Genomic DNA, 19,090 nt, shown 5'->3' with positions numbered 1-19,090 from the left:
GACATATTTTGTTGCTTTGAGAGAGAGTGAGAGAGAGAGAATCACCAATGTGAGAGAAACATCAATTGGCTGCCTCCTGTATGGGACCAAACCGGGAATTGAACCTACAAACTTTCAGTGTACGGGATGATGCACCAACCAACAGAGCCACACTGACCAAAGAGAGAGGCAAGCATTTTAATAAACTACAATTTTCACCAGTGAATAGCTCACTACATAAAAGGACTTGTTTGATTCCTTAATTTTAATGTATGATAAATAAATGATAATCAAATGATATTTTCCATGACATGTTTAGACAATTTAGATATCTATATGATGATTGATGGTATGATATTGATACGATTATCATAAATTATAATAAATTACTTCAGTATTCACTGTTATATTTAGTACTAGCTATTTGAAATAAAAGTGAACTCAGATATGCAGAGTCTGTCAATATTCTCAAAGGAAAAAAATTACCATCATTAGGAAAAATAGAGATTCTTTTTCCTTTCTGAAACAAAAAAGAAACAAGATTAAAAATGTAATAATTTTGATGAAAGACAGCAGGGAGGCAAACACATGAGAATTTAACTTGCAATTCTAAAAAATAATACTTCAAAACTCAGTCTGCTATTTGCTTAATAATTTTCTAGCTCCATAGTTATTGATTGAAATGTAGAAAACTAAATTGTGCTGGAATATTTCCTTGGAGTACTTATTTTTAAAAAAAGATAGAAAGGCAAATGATACTATCAGAAAATACTCCTAGGTTTGTAACACCGTAAAAAGCTAAAGCCATTTGGAAGCAAGAAGATATGGGATGTGCCAACATCCCAGAATAAGATTTCTGGACAAGAAATAATGATACTAGATAAACGGGCCCCGGAAGGGATGTGATCTGGCCCCCGCAGCAATGAAGACTTTGTTGTTCCAGATGCTGGCTGACCTGGTCCCACACTCAGTCAGCAGACCTCCCTCCGCTCTCCACCCTGCCTCTGCTTCTCTGGATCCATCCTTACCACCTTCCCAGGGCTCTAAAAGTTTCCCAAAAGTATTAACGTGACTTCCATTGCATAGCATTAGTATGCAAAGGGGTGCCATAAGCAAACTAAAAGCTCTCTGAGGTGGGAGTATATGCTGTCCACATTCACATCCTCCAGGTTTGGACCCACAGCATATATTATACTTCGTCTGTACAATGTTTACAATAAACACCAGCTGGAGTTTCTTAATGTTCAGTTTGGCCACCAGATGTCACTCTAAGATAAAGAATGCTATAACACCACTGCTTGAATCTAGCTAGAAAGGATTAAACTGTCGTTTCAATTTGTTTAATTTGCCACAATGGACAAGAGCATATAGATTCAGAAGGCAGTGCATTAAGGGAAGATATGATGAATAGCTGAGGACTGCTGAGCCCCACTAACCCCCAGTTTTTGATTCTATGTCCTACCAGATTGGAAAATCTCTCTCCACTGTTGATTAAAAAAAAAAAAAAAAAAAAAAAGTGTCTAATAGGTTCCTTTTCTCCTAGGAAGTAAAATGAACATATTAAGCATATACTATTAGGATATCAATTAAATATAAGTAGCTTTAACTAGATTAGAAAAATGCTAGATGTTGTAGAATTTGGATTAAGAATGTTTAAGATACATATCTGCATAAATTACTTGTCATTTAATCATACTAGTTGGTATGTAAGTGGACTAGGAACAAGAAAAAAGATTCTATGCAAGAAAGTTCTATCACGCAAAAAATAAAATTCCCAAAAAACTCTGAAAGTTCTAAGATTTCATAATTAAAGTTATTTTAAAATGGTCTTAGTAACTAAAGACTATCGTAAAAAACATTACTTTTTTTTTTTTTTTTTTACAATTTGTTCTTTTATTTTAACAATATGTCATGGGTCTCGTTCTGTGTTAGGACACTTGGATTCATCTTATTTTTGTAATAAATGCCTAGTACTTCATTATATAAATATGCCAAAATCTACATAAACAATCCCCTTTTAACATATATTAGGTTGTTTCTACTTTCTCTATCATACATAGTATTGCAATAAACACTCATATATATATATATAAATATATATATATTTGATTGTTATTTAAATTAGTATACCTTCTGAACACATAGCAACTACAGGCAAAGAAGATAGCACACAGGTGGGGAAGGTTACAAACACATTGCATGCAACAATGCTTTAAAAAATAATTGACATTTAGAGAGCAATGGGGGGGGGATGGGCAACCTTGGGTCCAGAAATCCCTAATAAGAGTGGGAGTGCAGAGGGGAAAGTGGCCTTCCCATATGGGGAGGGATCGTGCAGACTCCAGGTCAGTTGGCTGTCCCTGGACAATGGTGTGCTTGGTTTAACAGGCTGGTATCCTTGTTGTATTCTAGCCACTTAGTTCAGCCAAACCGTTGAGTCTCAGGAGGCAGCGATTCAGACAGGATTAAGTGAGGCCTATATGTACAGACAATCACTCAGGTAATGAGATCATAGGCTCATGCCCTCTGGTTCAATTCTGTTTATTTGTTTGTGTTGTTCATTAGTTTCCTGTAATAGGTGACAGCATAAGGTATTTTTCTTTCTTTGCTTGGATTATTTCGCTAAGCATAATTCTCTCTAGTTCCATCCATGTTGTTGCAAATGGTAGAAGTTCCTTCTTTCTTTCTGCTACATAGTACTCCATTGTGTAAATGTACCACAGTTTTTTGATCCACTCATCTACAGATGGGCACTTAGGTTGTTTCCACCACTTGGCTATTGTAAATAGTGCTGCTATGAACATTGGAGTGCATAGGTTCTTTTGAATCGGTGTTTCAGGATTTTTTGGATATAACTCTAGCAATGGAATTGCTGGTTCAAAAGGCAGTTCAATTTTAGTTTTTTGAGGAAATTCCAAACTGTTTTCCATAGTGGCTGCACCAGTCTGCATTCCCACCAGAAATGCACCAGGGTTCCCATTTCTCTGCATCCTCTCCAGCACAAGTTGTTTGTTGATTTGTTGATGATGGCCATTCTGACTGATGTGAGGTGGTGTCTCATTGTGGTTTTTATTTGCATCTCTCTGATGGCTAGTGATGTTGAGCATTCTTTCATATGTCTATGGACCCTCTGTATGTCCTCTTTAGATAAGTGTTTGTTCAGGTCCTGGGTTGTCTATCTTCTTGGTGTTGAGTCGTATGAGTTCATTATATATTTTGGAGGTGAATCCCTTGTCTAAGATATCATTGGCAAATTTATATTTTCCCATATAATTGGTTTCCTTCTCATCTTGCTGATGCTTTCTTTAGCTGAGCAGAAACTTCTTAGTTTGATGTAGTCCCATTTGTTTATTCTTTCCTTTATTTCCCTTGCCTTAGGAGATATATCAGTGAAAATGTTGCTACATAGGATATCTGAAATTTTCCTGCCTATGTTCTCCTCTAGGACTTTTATGGTGTCACGGCTTACATTTAAGTCTTTGATTCATTTTGAGTTTATTCTGGTTTATGGTGTAAGTTGGTGGTCTAGTTTCATTTTTTTGCATATCCCTGTCCAGTTCTCCCAACACCATTTGTTGAAGAGGCTCTTTTCACTCCATTTTATGTTCCTTCCTCCTTTATCAAATATTAGTTGACCATAGAGGCGGGGGTTTATTTCTGGACTCTCTGTTCTGTTCCACTGATCTATATGTCTGTTCTTATGCCAGTACCAGACTGTTTTGATTATCGTGGCTTTGTAGTATAGTTTGATATCAGGTATTGTGATTCTTCCTACTGTGTTCTTCTTCCTCAAGATTGCTGTGGCTATTCGGGGTCTTTTTTGGTTCCATATAAATTTTTGAACTATTTGTTCTAGGTCTGTGAAAAATGTCATTGGAATTTTAATAGGGATTGCATTGGCTCTATAAATTGTTTTGGGTAGTATGAACATTTTAATGATGTTGATTCTTCCCGTCCATGAGCATGGTATATGCTTCCATTTTTTGTATCTTTCTTAATTTTTTTCTTCAGTGTTATGTAGTTTTCTGAGTACAGGTCTTTTACCTCCTTGGTTAAGTTTATTCCTAGGTATTTTATTTTTCTTGTTGTTATGGTAAATGGAATTTTTCTTTTAGTTTCTATCTCTGAGATTTTATTGTGGGAGTACAGAAATGCCTTCGATTCCTGAATATTGATTTTTGTACCCTGCTATTTTGCCGAATTCACTTATTAGGTCGAGTAGTTTTTTTGTGAAGTCTATAGGGTTTTCTATGTACACTATCATGTCATCTGCAAATAATGACAGTTTTACTTCCTCTTTTCCAATTTGGATGCCTTTTACTTCTTTTTCTTATCTGATTGCTGTGGCTAGGAATTCCAACACTATGTTGAATAGGAGTGGAGAGAGTGGACATTCTTGTCTTGTTCCTGACCTCAGGGGGAATGCTCTCAGTTTTTGCCCATTGAGTATGATGTTGGCTTCAGGTTTCTCAAATATGGCCTTTATTATGTTGAGGTGTGCCCCCTCTATTCCCATTTTGCTGAGAGTTTTCATCATAAATGGGTGTTGTACTTTATCAAATGCTTTTTCTGCATCTATTGATATGATCATGTGGTTTTTTTGTCTTTCATTTTGTTTATGTGGTGTGTTATGCTTATTGATTTGCGAATACTAAACCATACTTGCATCCCTGGGATGAATCCCATTTGATCGTGGTGTATGATCTTTCTAATGTGTTGCTGTATCCGGTTTGCCAATATGTTGTTGAGGATTTTAGCATCTATGTTAATCAGCGATATTGGCCTGTATTTTCTTTCTTTATTGTGTCTTGACCTGGTTTTGGAATTTGGGTAATACTGGCTTCATAGAACGAGTTTGGGAGTCTTCCCTCTTCTTGGATCTTTTGGAATAGTCTGAGGAGGATAGGAGTTAGTTCTTTCCTAAATGTTTTGTAAAATTCACCTGTGAAGAAAACCAGTGCAGGACTTTTGTGTGCCAGGAGTTTTTTGATTACTGCTTCAATTTTATTAGTTGTTATTGGTCTATTCAGGCTTTCTGCACCTTCTTGATTCACTTTTGGAAGACTGTGTGTTACCAGAAATGTGTCCATTTTCTCCAGGTTGTCAAATTTCTTGCCATACAGTTGTTCGTAATAATTTCTTATAATCCTTTGTATTTCTGTGGTACCGGTTGTGATTTCTCCTCTTTTGTTTCTGATTTTTATTGGGGTTCTCGCTCTTTTTTTCTTGATGAGCCTGGCCCAAGGCTTGTCAATTTTGTTTATCTTTTCAAAGAACCAGCTCGTACTTATGTTGATCTTTTGAATTGTTAGTTTAGTCTCTATGTCATTTAATTCTGCTCTAATCTTGATGATTTCCTTCCTTCTACTTGATCTGGGCTTTGCTTGTTGTTCTTCCTCTAGTTCCTGTAGCTGTAGGGTTAAATTTTTTATTAGAGATTCTTCTATCTTTTTTAGGTAGGCCTGTATTGCTGTGAACTTTCCTCTCAGGACTGCTTTCGCTGTATCCTATAGGTTTGACATTCTTTGTGTTTATTATCATTAGTTTCCATAAACTTTTTGATTTCTTCCTTGATGTCATTGTTAACCCATTCATTATTTAATAGCATGTTATTCATTCTCCATGAGTTTGAGTGTTCTTGAGTTTTTTCCTTGAGGTTGATTTCCAATTTTAAGCCATTGTGATCTGAGTAGATGCTTGATATAATTTCAATTTTCTTGAATTTGTTGAGGCTTGTTTTATGTCCTACCATGTGGTCTATCTTTGAAAATGTTCCATGTGCACTTGAAAAGAACGTATATTTTGCTTCTTTGGGGTGAAAAGTTCTATATATATCGACTAAGTCCATTTGATCTAGAGTGTTGTTCAGTGCCTCAATATCTTTGGTGTTTCTTTGCTTCGAAGATCTGTCCATTGTTGACAATGGGGTGTCAAAGTCCCCTATGATGAGTGTGTTGCTGTCTATATCCTTCTTGGAGTCTTTCAAAATTTTCCTTATATACTTGGGTGCTCCTAAGTTGGGTGCATATATATTTATAAGGGTTATATCTTCTTGATGGATTTTTCCCTTCAGTATCATGAAATGTCTTTCTTTGTGTCTTTTTATGGCCTTTTCTGTGAAATCTGTTTTGCCTTATATAAGTATTGCTACCCCAGCTTTTTTTCCATGTCCATTTGTTTGAAACATCTTTTTCCATCCCTTCACTTTTAGTCTGTGTAGATCTTTCGTTCTAATGTGGGTCTATTGTAGACAGCATGTATGTGGGTCATGCTTTCTAATCCATTCAGCTACCCTGTGTTTTTTGATTGGAGCACTTAATCCATTTACATTGTCACTTTCCCCCTTTGTACTGGTGTTCCTCTCTGTCTCTCTCTGTTTCTTCATCTTCTTAAAGCAGACCTTTTAGCATCTCTTGCAATGCTGGTTTGGTAGAGATGTATTCTTTTCACCTTCTTTTGTCTTGGAAAATCTTTATTTCACCTTCCATTTTGAATGAGAGCCTTGCTGGGTAGAGTATTTTTGATTATAGGCCTTTGTTTTTCATTGCTTGGAATATTTTTTGCCATTCCCTTCTGGCTTGTAGTGTTTCTGCTGAGAAATCTGATGGTAGCCTTATTGAAGCTCCCTCATATATTATTAGTTGTTTCTCTCTTGCTGCTTTTAGGATTCTCTCTTTGTCTATGAATGTTGCCATTTTAATTATGATGTGTCTTGAAGTGGGCCTGTTGGGGTTCATCTTCATTCGGACCCTCTGTGCTTCCTGGACTTGCATGACTCTTTCCTCATGTTAGGGAAGTTTTCTGTCATTAGTTTTTCAAAGAGGTTTTCTATCCCTTGCTCTTCTTCTTCTCCTTCTGGAATTCCTATGATACGGATATTATTACATTTTATGTTGTCCTGCAGCTATCTTAGAACCTCTTCAGTCTTGTTCAGTCTTTTTTCATTTTGTTGCACTGTCTGGGAGTTTTTGTCTACGTTGTCCTCCAGCTCACTGATCCAATCTTCTGCTTCCTCTAGCATGCTTTTAATTCCTTCTACTGTGTTCTTCAATTCAGAGATTGTATTCTTCATTTCCTCCTGGCTCTTATTGATAGCTTCTATGTCCTTTTTCATGCTGGTGTAATTCTCAGTAAGTTCCTTGTACTTTTTCTGGAGTTCCTTGTAGTTTCTGCTGAGCTCATTGAGCTTTTCCATAATCCATGTTTTGAATTCCATATCTGATAAGTTTGCTCCCCCTATTTCATTTAGCACTCTTTCTGGGGATTCTACATTTCCTTTCGATGGGGGGTTGTTTCTCTGTCTCCCCATTTTTGTGTCTCCTATTGTTTGTTGGTGCTTCTTAGAATGATCTGCACTTCCTGGATCTGCCCCTGGTGGCATCAGATCATGTAGCAGTCTGGCCCTAAGCAGCCTGCTGGAGACTTCCAGGGATCTATTGCCTTTGTCTGTCTTTTTTAGTTATTAATCTATTCAATCTGTGATTAGCCGTGAGGCTTAAGGACCGTGGGTGTGGCAGGTTAATTCCTGTATGCTGGGCTTTTGCTTCCCCTCAGGCTGACGCCACTTGGAAGGGAATGGTTTGCCTGCAGCACTGGGGATGAGTTAGCACTGGGACCAGGTCAGCTGCTCCCCCAGTTCTCCCCTCAAAGTCACTGCGTCAAACTCTCCCCAAGTGTCTCCAGTCCTCTCTGCCTTCCCTCTGCTTGAGCCCAGGGTAAGTGGGGGCAAAATATTTTCATATGTGATCCATTTAAGAGCTCTTTTTTCTCCTGCTGTTTCTCTCCGGCTAGCAAGAAACCCTGTGGCTTTTCGCTTTTCACAGCTGGATACTATTTTACTTTCCACTCTGTTGCTGTAGGTTGGGAAGCTCAGTTGGGGGTTTAGACCCTGCCCTTCTCAGGGGGAACCCCCGGCTTCTGAGCTGTTTCTCAGTCCCTTCAGCCGCCACCCGTGGGAGCCCAGTCAGCCCTTCTGTGTATTCGCACTCCCTACTGGTCACGTTGTGGTGTAGTGGTCTTTTATGTCTCTCTATGGTTACAAGACTTCTCTCCAGCTACTGTTCGGTTGGTTATTGCATATGATTTCTTCAAAATTAAGTTGTAAATCCAGACTGGTCCTGGGAGGAGTTTAGTGTAGCTTCCACTTACTCCTCCGCCATCTTTGATCTCTCTCCATTAACTCTTTTGATATATGAAAATGAGAAGTTCTCAAGACCTATTGTGTCTACTCTCAATATGGTCCAGGTCCATCCACTTCTTCCCATTCTTACTCCAACAACATACTTCAGACATTCTTAATCATTCATGCTGCCCTGTGGCTTTGCCCCTTTGAAATTTATTCTCCACCCTGCAGCCTGAGGGACTCTTTATTTTATTTTTCAATTACAATTGACATTTAATATTATTTTGTATTAGTTTCAGGTGTACAGCATAGTGGTTAGACATCATAAACTTTACAAAGTGATTCCCCTAATATTTTAAGTACACACCTGACACCATATATCAATATCACAACATTATTGACTATACTCCCTGTGTTATTCTTTTACATCCCCATGACTATTTTCTGACTATGTTCTTAATACATTCACCTTTTTTCACCCAACCTCCAAAACCCTATCTCCTTTCTAGCAACCATCAATGAGTCTATTTTGTTTGTGGAATATTACTTGGCCACAATAAAGAATCAAACCTTACCTTTTGCAACAGAATGGATGGACCAATTGGGTATTATGCTAAGTAAAATAAGTCAGAGAGAAAGGAAAATGCTGTAGGATTTCATTTATATGTGAAATCTAAACAACAAAATAAACAAACAGAGGGATCTTTTAAAACAGAAATCTGACAGGACATTTCCCTGCTAGATCACTAGCAACTTCCTAATGCTCTTCAAGCTCCATCTGTTGCAGATCCTTCAAGGCTCTCCCAGATGTGCCCCTACCTCACCTACTTAGCCTGATTTCTCCTCATCCCCTGGGTTCCATCCCTGGGCTGTATAATTTGTGCACTCTCTACTACCAGGCTTCTTAGGCAACAGTGTTCTTTCTGCTTGAGAAACACTTCCATTCACACTTCATCATGTTAATTCCTACTCATGCACCACATCTTCCAGGAACACTTCTATGATTTCACCCTCCCTAACCCACAAATACATACACAGTGTAGGTAAAGTTTATGCTAGATATGTAAGTGCATGCCACAGAATGTATGCAAGCTGTTTACTAAGCAATTTCTTTACATCTTGCACAGCTTAATTCTTATATTACACTTGGCACAATGTAAGCTCTCAATGAATGTTCTTAGTTTTCCTGTGGCAAATCCTTAGTGCAAGGCCTAGAGATGTTATCTCAGTAACTGAAGGCCATACATCTAGTTATTTGCAGAGCTTGGAGTAAGATCCAGATACCCAGTCCAAGGCCAAGGCTGTTTACAATGTCCTGGGCTATTTCCAATGGCCATTAAGTAGAAATCACTTCTTAGTAATACAGCAGACATTGCTATTAAGAAGCACTAATTAAGTATTAAAGAAAAAACATAATAACTGTATAGATGTTAAGCCTTTGAAAATATTGGCATGCATTAAGATAAGGTGAAAACTGCTGAGTTGGTTTGCTCTATCTTTTTAGTACCTAAATTAGGGATTTGAAATTGCTTTCTAGAAATCAAATAGTGCTGCTTACTGGCCTTCATTTTTATGCATTTGGCCTCCTGCTTGCTAATTGCTTTAGAACACTAGCTACATCTTGCATTTTTCTTAACAGTATGTTTACAGTGTTTTTATAGGGTGCTCTCCTCTCTTCTACTATCCTCATTCTAATGTAATCTATTATGTTCATATCCTAACATGGGTGTTCCCAGACATCTGCAGTCAAAATGACTTCATAGAATGTCTGATAAATAACTATGTAGATTTCCACAGCAAAAGAGAGGATTAGAACTGGGAAGGGTCTGAGCAAGATACTCTGTGAAAATTTACTTCTCCAAGGAGGTATTCCTCCTTGCCTGATGTTATAGAGACCATTAGTCAATAAAACCCTGTAAAAATCACTAAGCCAGCTGGAACTCAGATCTGTGGCTCCTTAAAGGACCAGAACTTCCACAGGAGAGTCATTCCATGTCTAGGAACAATGGAAAATTATTACCTCACTATTCAAAAAGGGTAAGAGTAATATCTTGAGTAGTGGGACCACAGACAAACTCACCTTTTCCTTCAGCATAGGTTTCTGAGGTCATGTATTTGGGTTACTTATTGAGCATTCCAGCCCTCCACTGGAGCTATATTACAACCTTGGATTCCAAACCCTACTCTCAGATATCCAGAAAGCTCATCTCTGTGTCCCCAAAGCAGTCTGGGTCCTGATGTGAAATGCCTTCTGAAACCTGAATTCTTGCTGCATACTCCCCTGGAATATCTGTGTACACCTGGCATAACTTCTGGGCAGTGACTGCTGGAGCATGGAGGTGCTTCCAGGGGACACTTCTCTCATTGATGCAGTTAGCCTAGGTCCCCTAATATTGTCAGGTAGAGATCCTTGCTATCCCCACAGGCCTGTAATTGCAGATGCCTCATCTTTCCTTCTCACATTCCAATATTTCCATCCACTGAATACTAGGTCAGTAAGAGAATTATAATTAGACCAAGAAAACATATTTAAAGAGAAGGAAAAAGAAAAAAGAAAAAAAGCTAAAAAGATTAGGGGGTATGAAAAAGTAGGTAAAAATAGGAAGGATAACTTGTATAGAGTTGGTATGTCATGGTGACATTTCAGCTCAATGTGGCTGAGACCATATTGTCCTATTTCTCTAGTGCAGATATTTAAATTTTGCAAGTTAGACATAAAGAGAAAATGATTAATACTACTATAAATGTCCCTCCTTCCAAAGTTGTAGCAGTGAAGAACTAGAAAATAGAAGCACATAGATTTCATAAAGAAGGTGTTCCTATAGACTCGCAGACACATTGTCACAGAGGAAGGACAGCAAGGCCGAAGGAGGTAGGAGTTAGTCGGCAGCCAAGAAATGGAAGCAGGGGTTAAAATTCACTTCTTAAAGAACTCTGTAAAAAAAGTGAAATATAAGAATATAGTAAATATGGTGGTCTAACTATTTTATTTTTAGGTTGTATAAGAGAAATACATTTTTTTGTAGGATGAGGGGATGGAACTAAATGCACAAGAAAAAGAAAATTACTAATCAAGTGAATTCCCAGGGCAAGTGGAAAATGAAGGAAGCAAGGTGACAAATAGAGATAGAGAATTCAAGATAACACTTATTGTCTGATTTAAGAGAAAACACTAACTTTAAAAAGAAAATAGCTATTGATTGTAAAGACTGAGTCATGAATGGTACGAATTTCCATTTTTCCAAAGTATCTTTATTTACAAAAGAAGCTTCAAAAAATAAATTCTGTAGGAATAATTTAATTTTCCTCCCTTTCACTCTTGAAATTTTTCTGGCAGTCAAAATTAACATTATAATATCATTTACTTGTGAGCAGTCATTAGATTTTTTTTTTTTTAATTCTTTTCAGTACTCCTTAGTAGATAGTTTCACTAGATAAAATTAACCACCTCAAACTGCCACATGTTATGACAGGGTGATTTTTCCATTGACTAGCAATCATTCTACCTTTTGCTGTTACATCATAAGAGATGTTCTTGACAGTTTCAAGTTATAGAAATACAGGGTTTTTCTTTATTCTTTTACTTCCTGACTCACCAAATCAAGTATTTATGTAGGCAGAATGAAAGAGCCAAAATACAGGTCACCAGGTATTGAGCTGCAATCACAACTACCCATTTGAAATCAATCCTATAACTTAGACAAATGAATATAAAAATACAAATTTTTACCTTACTCTTAATCAGCTATCAAACTCTGTCTGTTCTGCATCCAACCTTCCATAAAACTGGATTTGACACACTGAGGGCTGTTAATACAAAATAATCTTCAAATTCAACATTAGAACATGTTAGCCATGCTGACTATGAAATTAGGTTTTGTATTTCTATAGTTCTTTTCCCTTCAGGATCTCAAAGACACTTTATTTTTTTAAACCTCCATTAAATTGGCAAGCCATTAAACCAAGCACCAGGAAGGATATTGCCAGCAAAGTAAGCCACTGGAATTTTGAGTGAAGCTTCCCACTTGATGTAATATCAATTTATTTAATAGTGGAGAATAGCATTTAGAATTCAGGACAGATGCCTGGGATTTCTAAATCAATTTCAAGTCAATATGCCTGGGAAATTAAAAATTCCAAATTATTCTTTATGAAACTGCAGGACAGGAATGGATAATTATGTTACAACATAAGGAAAAATGGAACTTTATTTTTAGTAAAATAGTTTCAAATATCACTAAGGACTGCTAGGTTTCTTAGTGTCAGAAATGATAGAATACCTACAACTGATTAATTACCTTATATATTATAATATTTAATAATACTTTACTAGCATTCCTATTTTTGAGAAAGTAATGAAAGTAATCGCGTTTACTTCACAACAATTTTTAGGAAACCATGCCCAATGAAATTACTATCTATAACCTGCCAATTTAGACAGCTCCACAAGTTGATTTTTGTCAAGCTCTAAGAAATAAAATTTTAAAATTAGATAATGCTTTATGCAATTTATGCAGCTTACAAACCAGTATACATTTAAAATAAAATATTACTTGTTTAATATACTAAACTAATAGAATATATAATTACTTAAGTAACATACAATACTTAGTTAATGTAATAATAAAATAACTTGGTTTTATACATGTAATAACATTAAGCAAATAAAATATAATTAAAAAGTTACTTAGTTAATATATCCTGTGTTATAAAAAAAATCTTCGATGTTATATATTCATTTGTTAAGGTCCCAAAGTCTTAATTGTGCATCATGAGAAGATATTACTATAGTAAAACAGTTGAAAGTTTAACGTATCTCAATATACTTACCTAAATGATTTTCCCCACATGCCCTTAAGTTTCATGAATCCAAAGTCACTTGTAATATATTCTCAGTGAGACCTCACCTGCTAAATTCACTTTCAATAAAAGCTCCTTTTACTAAAAATGGTCTAGATACAAAAAATGGAGGGCTGGAGTTTTCACTCTTGGACAGAAGGTGGCAGCAGCTGAAGGGTCTGTGGACCCATCGAGAGCACTCTTTATGCTACCCTGCTACTGCATCACACAGTCTCACTCGGGGTTTATTGTTTACTTTTGATCATAAACTACACTACAATTAGAAAAATTGAAATTTGGCAAAATATGGGTAATTTTCCTATTGTTAATTTTTAAAAGCACCATTTCATAAAATAATTTTGTATTGGAGATTGTTATTTTCTATTTTAACAGGTGAGGTTTTTTGTTGTTCTAATGCATACTTTAAAAATTAATGTAGTATTATAATACTTTAATATCTGAGTGCATGGCCCACTTATTTTCAGTTCTTTATATGATAGGCTCATCCATTCTTATTCTAAGAAAGGGGGAAAAAACCTTAATTACCATTCTGTCAAGTTTCCAAAGAACTGTCTTAAAATTTTTACTGGAACTGTCTGAATATTATAAATATTGTTAGGTTCTATAGTTTTCCTACCTATGATCATGACACCATTTACCAAAAAATATAACTTGCTCTTCAGTAAAACAATGTAATTTTATTTCTTAGGATTGTTACTATATATCTATGTCAGAATTATTTCTGACATATAATAGAAAATTAAATTAACTAGTGAAATAAAGCCAAAAATTATTTTTATTGTATACTTTATGAACAGGATTTCTTTTCCCATTATTCTTTTTTTTTATTATGGAAAGCTAGTGACTTCTGTTGTTTATTTTAAAACTCATAACTTTACAAAGTCTCTTGTTAGTTCCAATAAATTTTCAGTTGTCACCTTGAACTTTGTGAATACAATTATACATTAAGACCCAATTTCTCTAGTAAATGTTTTAAATTTATGATCATAATTAATCCTTACAAAAAATTCCTTAGAAAATAATATATGGTCTAAGTTTTATATATATATCTGACTTAAAAATAAGGAAGAGAGAAAAAATCCTGTGAAAACTGCAAAGAGTTATCTGAATGTAAAGTATTATAATTATTCCTACATTATACCATCCATTTCCATCCACCTTTAATAAAAATTTGCTCCTAACTCTCTTTTCAAAAAGTCCTGCCAATATATCCAAAATCAAGCTCATCATCTTTCTCACAGCTGGTAAGAAACCTCTTTTACTCCTATGAATTCATGTAGCATTGTGTTTTATCACTTAAAGGGTGTTAAGCACCTTCTACTTCCCTCATCTCCCCTACAAGAAAATATAGCCCTTGAAAGCAGATATTGATTACTTATAAATTTTTGTAGCTCTCACAACCCATGTAGACTTTCACTAATCATAGTATAAACTCAACTGAATTCCAGCTTCTCACAGGTAAGCCCGTATCTTGAACTGGGGGTGGTAAGGGCTGTCATACTGGGGTGCTAATGACATGAGTCCCTTTCACTGACTTGGTACCTTGAATATGTGTAGGGGACCACTCTGTCTGGTTTTGAGAACTGTAGCTCATGCCATGAGCCAGGCCTCTAGGCCTGTAAGACTTGACTGGAAAACCAGGAGGGTCAGAGGCAGACATAACTCGAAGGCCACTCACAGGGTTTCCATGGGAATTGGATTTAAAGAATGCATATTATGCTTTAAAGCTTGCTCTGTTTCTCTTATCTCTTACTTAACAATAAACAGTGTGTAGCAAAAAATGTGTGAAGCCTTGTACCTGATGTCAGTATGGCACCGGGATGTTTAACAAACCCTGGCACAGAGTGGTCACTGTGTTCTTTACATTGATAGCTGTAATCAATAACTGTCAACTGTAACCCAAGAGTCTAAAGCTAATTGATGATTCATGAGTCTTGACCTTATATCTCCTGAATCCCCTCTGCAATTAAAAGGGACTAGGAAGGAATATTCAATGCTCTTCTCCACTAGAGAGATTTGCCACCTCTCCTCCTCCCAGACAAAAGACAGTGACTGGGTAATTCTGTTTTCTCTCATCCATGATCCTGAAACCTCTGCTGGACAGGGAATTTCCACTGAGCCGGGGCATTGGAGGCAGTCAGCCTCAACTATGCCAAGGAGCAATGAATCATCCTCACTGGGACAAACCTCCAAAAACAGGAGGTGCAGAAATATGGGCCACTCATGGAAATAGCAGAGGGGTTGCCACCTGAAGAGGCAACATAAAGATCAAGATCCCATATGGGATCAGAGAGCAACAGTCTGTTTACCACTGATATAAAAGGAAGTAGTTGAGGAGAGTTTTTAATCCAGGTACAACAGAAATGCAATCTACACCTAAGCTGTCCATGACATTTGTCCCTTTAATAACAAAGACTACAATCCAAATGATGAACTGTTTCTAAAATAGCCCATGGGGTAGGAAAGTTGATAGTGTCCAAAGTTTCTACTATACTTGCATACAACAAGCCCCTCTTCAACACAGTTCCTTTAAAGACAAGTAAATAGCCAATATATCAAATTCCTAATAACGGTGACAAGAGAAAATTCTGAGATATCTCAAATTAAGTAATAGCAAGCTGGAGGGTGGGAAAAAAGACAAGGAGTTAGTTAATGAAGTCAGTGGCCAGAAGCCAACAACAGACTGCTCGTATTCCTGAATGTACGTTGAAAGTTTGAATTAACTTCCAGACAGCTAATTCAGTTTTATCTAAAAAAGAGTAAACACTTCCTCACAAACTAGCCAGCTATCCCACTCAGCACCAGCCCTGCTTCATTTCCCCTGCCCTCCTCAACTGTGGTCAATGTAAATCCTTTCAAAACAACTTACATCTTTCTCCCCCAAACTCATTGTATAAAAGAGCCCCGCAAGCCCAGGACAGCGGACACACAGTTCTCTCCATCCAGCCCTGCTGCTGGTGATTTAGTCTGGGTCCCAGGACCTGGTCCCGTTCCTTGCTGGCAATATACCTTTACTTTCAGAAAAGCTTTCTACCTTGAAGGTATTTGTTTAACACAAGAAAGACATTATGTGGTTTCTCTTTCTACCAAAAACCTCCAAGTGGGTCAATCGATATATATACTATGATGGTGGCCCTGAATCCCCAATGTTTTTTTTTTTTTTTTCAATGAAAATGTGCAGCCCTTGGTGGATGTCACGTAGAATCTTACGTCAAACTCATTCAGAGCCGCAGCCAGCTCGCCGATGCCCGTGTGGCCTTTGGCTTCATCCGTGGGCGAGGTAGCTTGAGCAGCATTGGAGATACCGGCAATGGCTTCCTGGACTTGTTTGAACACATAATCTCGATTGGCTCTCGTGGCGGCGACATCTGGGTGGCGAAGAAAGGCTTGGGAGGCCGTGTACAGCATTGTGGCGTTCTTCTTCAGGGCCCCTCGGGCTGCAGCCATCTCGTCCCGACAGTGAGGGTCCTTCAGCTCCTGCGTGTGCAAAATATGAAACCTTTCACATCCATGACACTTTCCATTGGAGTGTTTGTAACAAAACTTAGAGCCACAGAGGAGGAGAACCACACTGAATTTCAAGAAACCATCTACTCTCCTTTGTGCTCTCTCTAGCTGTCATTACTTTGCATGTGGTGTTCTTTCTGTGTGAAATATCTGAGCGTCCCACTTCCACCCTCGCCTCTCACTTGACATGACCCACCCTCGTAGAGCCCACTCTCACTGCAACCCACTAAGCTGTGCCCTCTTCTGTCTGCTTCCCTCCTATCTTTAATGCTCATACTTTATTATGCTTGCTTTACTAGATGCCTCCTCTACTAGATGTGCTTTCAGATCAGGGAGCCCTGTCTGTCTTGTACAGTGGCTCTTTAGTCATTAGCACAGTATCTGGCCCATAAAAGGCATGCCTTACATGTTGCCAAAAGAACAGAGAAACTGAGCCACCAACAAGGAATGGCTTGCATGGATAGAGTTCGTTGTCAGCAGTTGGAAAACTCAAACTTTATTAACAATTACAAACAAGGGAAATCAAACTCTTGATTTTTGTCTAGAGCACGACTGCCATTACTTTATCATTTTCAGAATAAGGTTCATTTTTTTTTTTTAACTACCTTTAATGGTAGCTCAACCATTGGTTTTAAGGAATAAACAATAATAGGTCAAAAATGATTTGCCTTCCTAGTTTTTTATATCAAAATAATACCAGTGGGGAGTCACTTTATTTTTAGCTTTAAGTGGTTGCCAGCATATATCTCTGTGAGAATATTTTTACAGCTTCAAACATCATTACATAGTATATGAAGTCCTGGGGTTTTTTTTCCTATTTGCTCATTTGGTACATGGATAGATGGGTGACCTGGCAACAGTGAATTGCATCTTCTCTTTGCAGGTCAAAATAATTGAGGCAAGCACATTATATTTGATATCTAGGACTGTCAAGAGAAACTGACACTAGGTAATACCTGAACCATCTATCCTTAAATAACAGATTTATGCCAGCCTACACAAATTCTAAATTGAGATTATTTATTTTTAGCCCCAGGCAAATAGGCAACAGCAATGTCAGTATATTCTGTATGCTAGGCAGTCATCTAGGTGGTGAAGGTAGGAGGTTTCTCCCAGCTAGTCATGAAGCACCTTTATTAACCTCCAGAACACCTGGCCTAAGTTTCATATTTCATCACTGAGTATCTATGTTTTAAAAATATCTGAATATGTGAGAAATTATGGGTAGAAAATTCTCAATTCTCTCTGGAAAGATAGTTGAGGAAATATTCTTTAATCACACACAAAAAAACTGAAACAATCTAAATGTTGAATTATGAAAACCTGATTAAAAATTACTGAAGCATTCATTTGATGGACTATTTATGTGGATATTAAAATTAGTTTCCAGAAAATAACACAGATAACATTTATAAGATAAATAAGAAGCAAAACACAATATGCATACTTTATACATGGTATGATTGCAAAGAGATTAAAATATGAAGATAAATATTGAAAGGCAAAATTCCAAAATATTAGCACCATTTTTCTGAGGGGTAGAATGTTACTTTTTTTTCCCTTAATTTTCTATAAAAAGTCTAAACTAGCAATTAATTTAAAACAAACTATGAATAAAATAAAAATAAGTAATATTTATGGGTAGTCATGAGTATCTCATCTATTCCCAAGGACTTAATACCAGCTACATGGTGATGAATCATCTTTCAATCTCCAACCCAAATCTGTCTTCTCAAAATCAATGCATTTCTAACTCTAACTGGTCCCCTTCTAGTCTTCCTAATCTTAGTAAATTCATCACCATCTACCCACTTGCTCAAACCAGAAGCTTAAAAGTGAACTTGTTGCTGTCACTCCCTAACCTCACACATCCAATACAACAGCAAGTCCTAAGTGTTCTCTTTTCAGAACAAACTTTCACTCCCTACTGTTTTCTTCATTCCCACTGCTACCACCCTAATTGAGAGCACCACCAATTCTTACCTAGACAACTTTAATAACCCCTCTCAGCCACAACTAGTTTCTCCTCTTCCACACCACTCTCTTTTTTGTAACACATAGACTATTACAATATAAATCTGGCCCTGGCAGGGTGCTTGGAGTGGTTTCCCATACAGGAAAAGTTTGTAGGTTTGATTCCCCATCAGGTGAGGGCACATACCTGGGGTGCAGATTAGACCCCCCATCATGTTGGGGCAGTAAGGGCAGCAACTGACTGATGTTTCTCTCTCTTACATAGATGCTTCTCTTCTCCCTCCCTCTGCCTCTCCCTCTCTTGCACGCTCCCCTCCCTTCCTCTAACTCTAAAATCAATAAACATATCCCCAGGTGAGGATTTTTAAAAATGTGAATCTGAAACATGATACAAAATGTTGAACTATTCAAATACTATTCACTCACAATTAAACCAACATGCTGCAAGACTCTGAATGCCCTGGTTCCTGTTTTTCTCCCCAGCCTCTCCCTAGGTCACTGAGATCAAGCTTCAATATATTCTTCCTCAGCTGTTTTAAAAGCCAGTAGCTTTTTGGTTTTTGGTCTCACATTTGTGCCCCTGAGTAACTTCACTCCCACCCACTTTACATTGGGGTTACCACACAAGATTCCACTTAAACAGAGAGT

At 37.2% G+C, this 19,090-nt stretch overlaps 1 protein-coding gene across 2 annotated transcripts in view; it reads right to left on the bottom strand.

The window, feature by feature from the left end:
- CTNNA2 (catenin alpha 2) overlaps nucleotides 1-19,090 on the bottom strand; it is a 1,309,400-nt gene that overhangs the window by 863,311 nt on the left and 426,999 nt on the right. For both annotated transcript variants that reach the window (XM_090281609.1, XM_090281608.1), the window contains exon 6: nucleotides 16,172-16,438. In XM_090281609.1, the coding sequence (XP_090137735.1) occupies nucleotides 16,172-16,438 (267 nt within the window). The remainder of the gene's footprint in view (nucleotides 1-16,171; nucleotides 16,439-19,090) is intronic.

Source organism: Furipterus horrens, unplaced genomic scaffold (assembly GCF_987537825.1).
Source record: "Furipterus horrens unplaced genomic scaffold, mFurHor1.1.pri manual_scaffold_6, whole genome shotgun sequence".
Lineage (NCBI taxonomy): Eukaryota > Metazoa > Chordata > Mammalia > Chiroptera > Furipteridae > Furipterus > Furipterus horrens.
The sequence above is the reverse complement of the archived record's forward strand: the minus strand, read 5'-3'. Positions and strand labels throughout refer to the sequence as shown.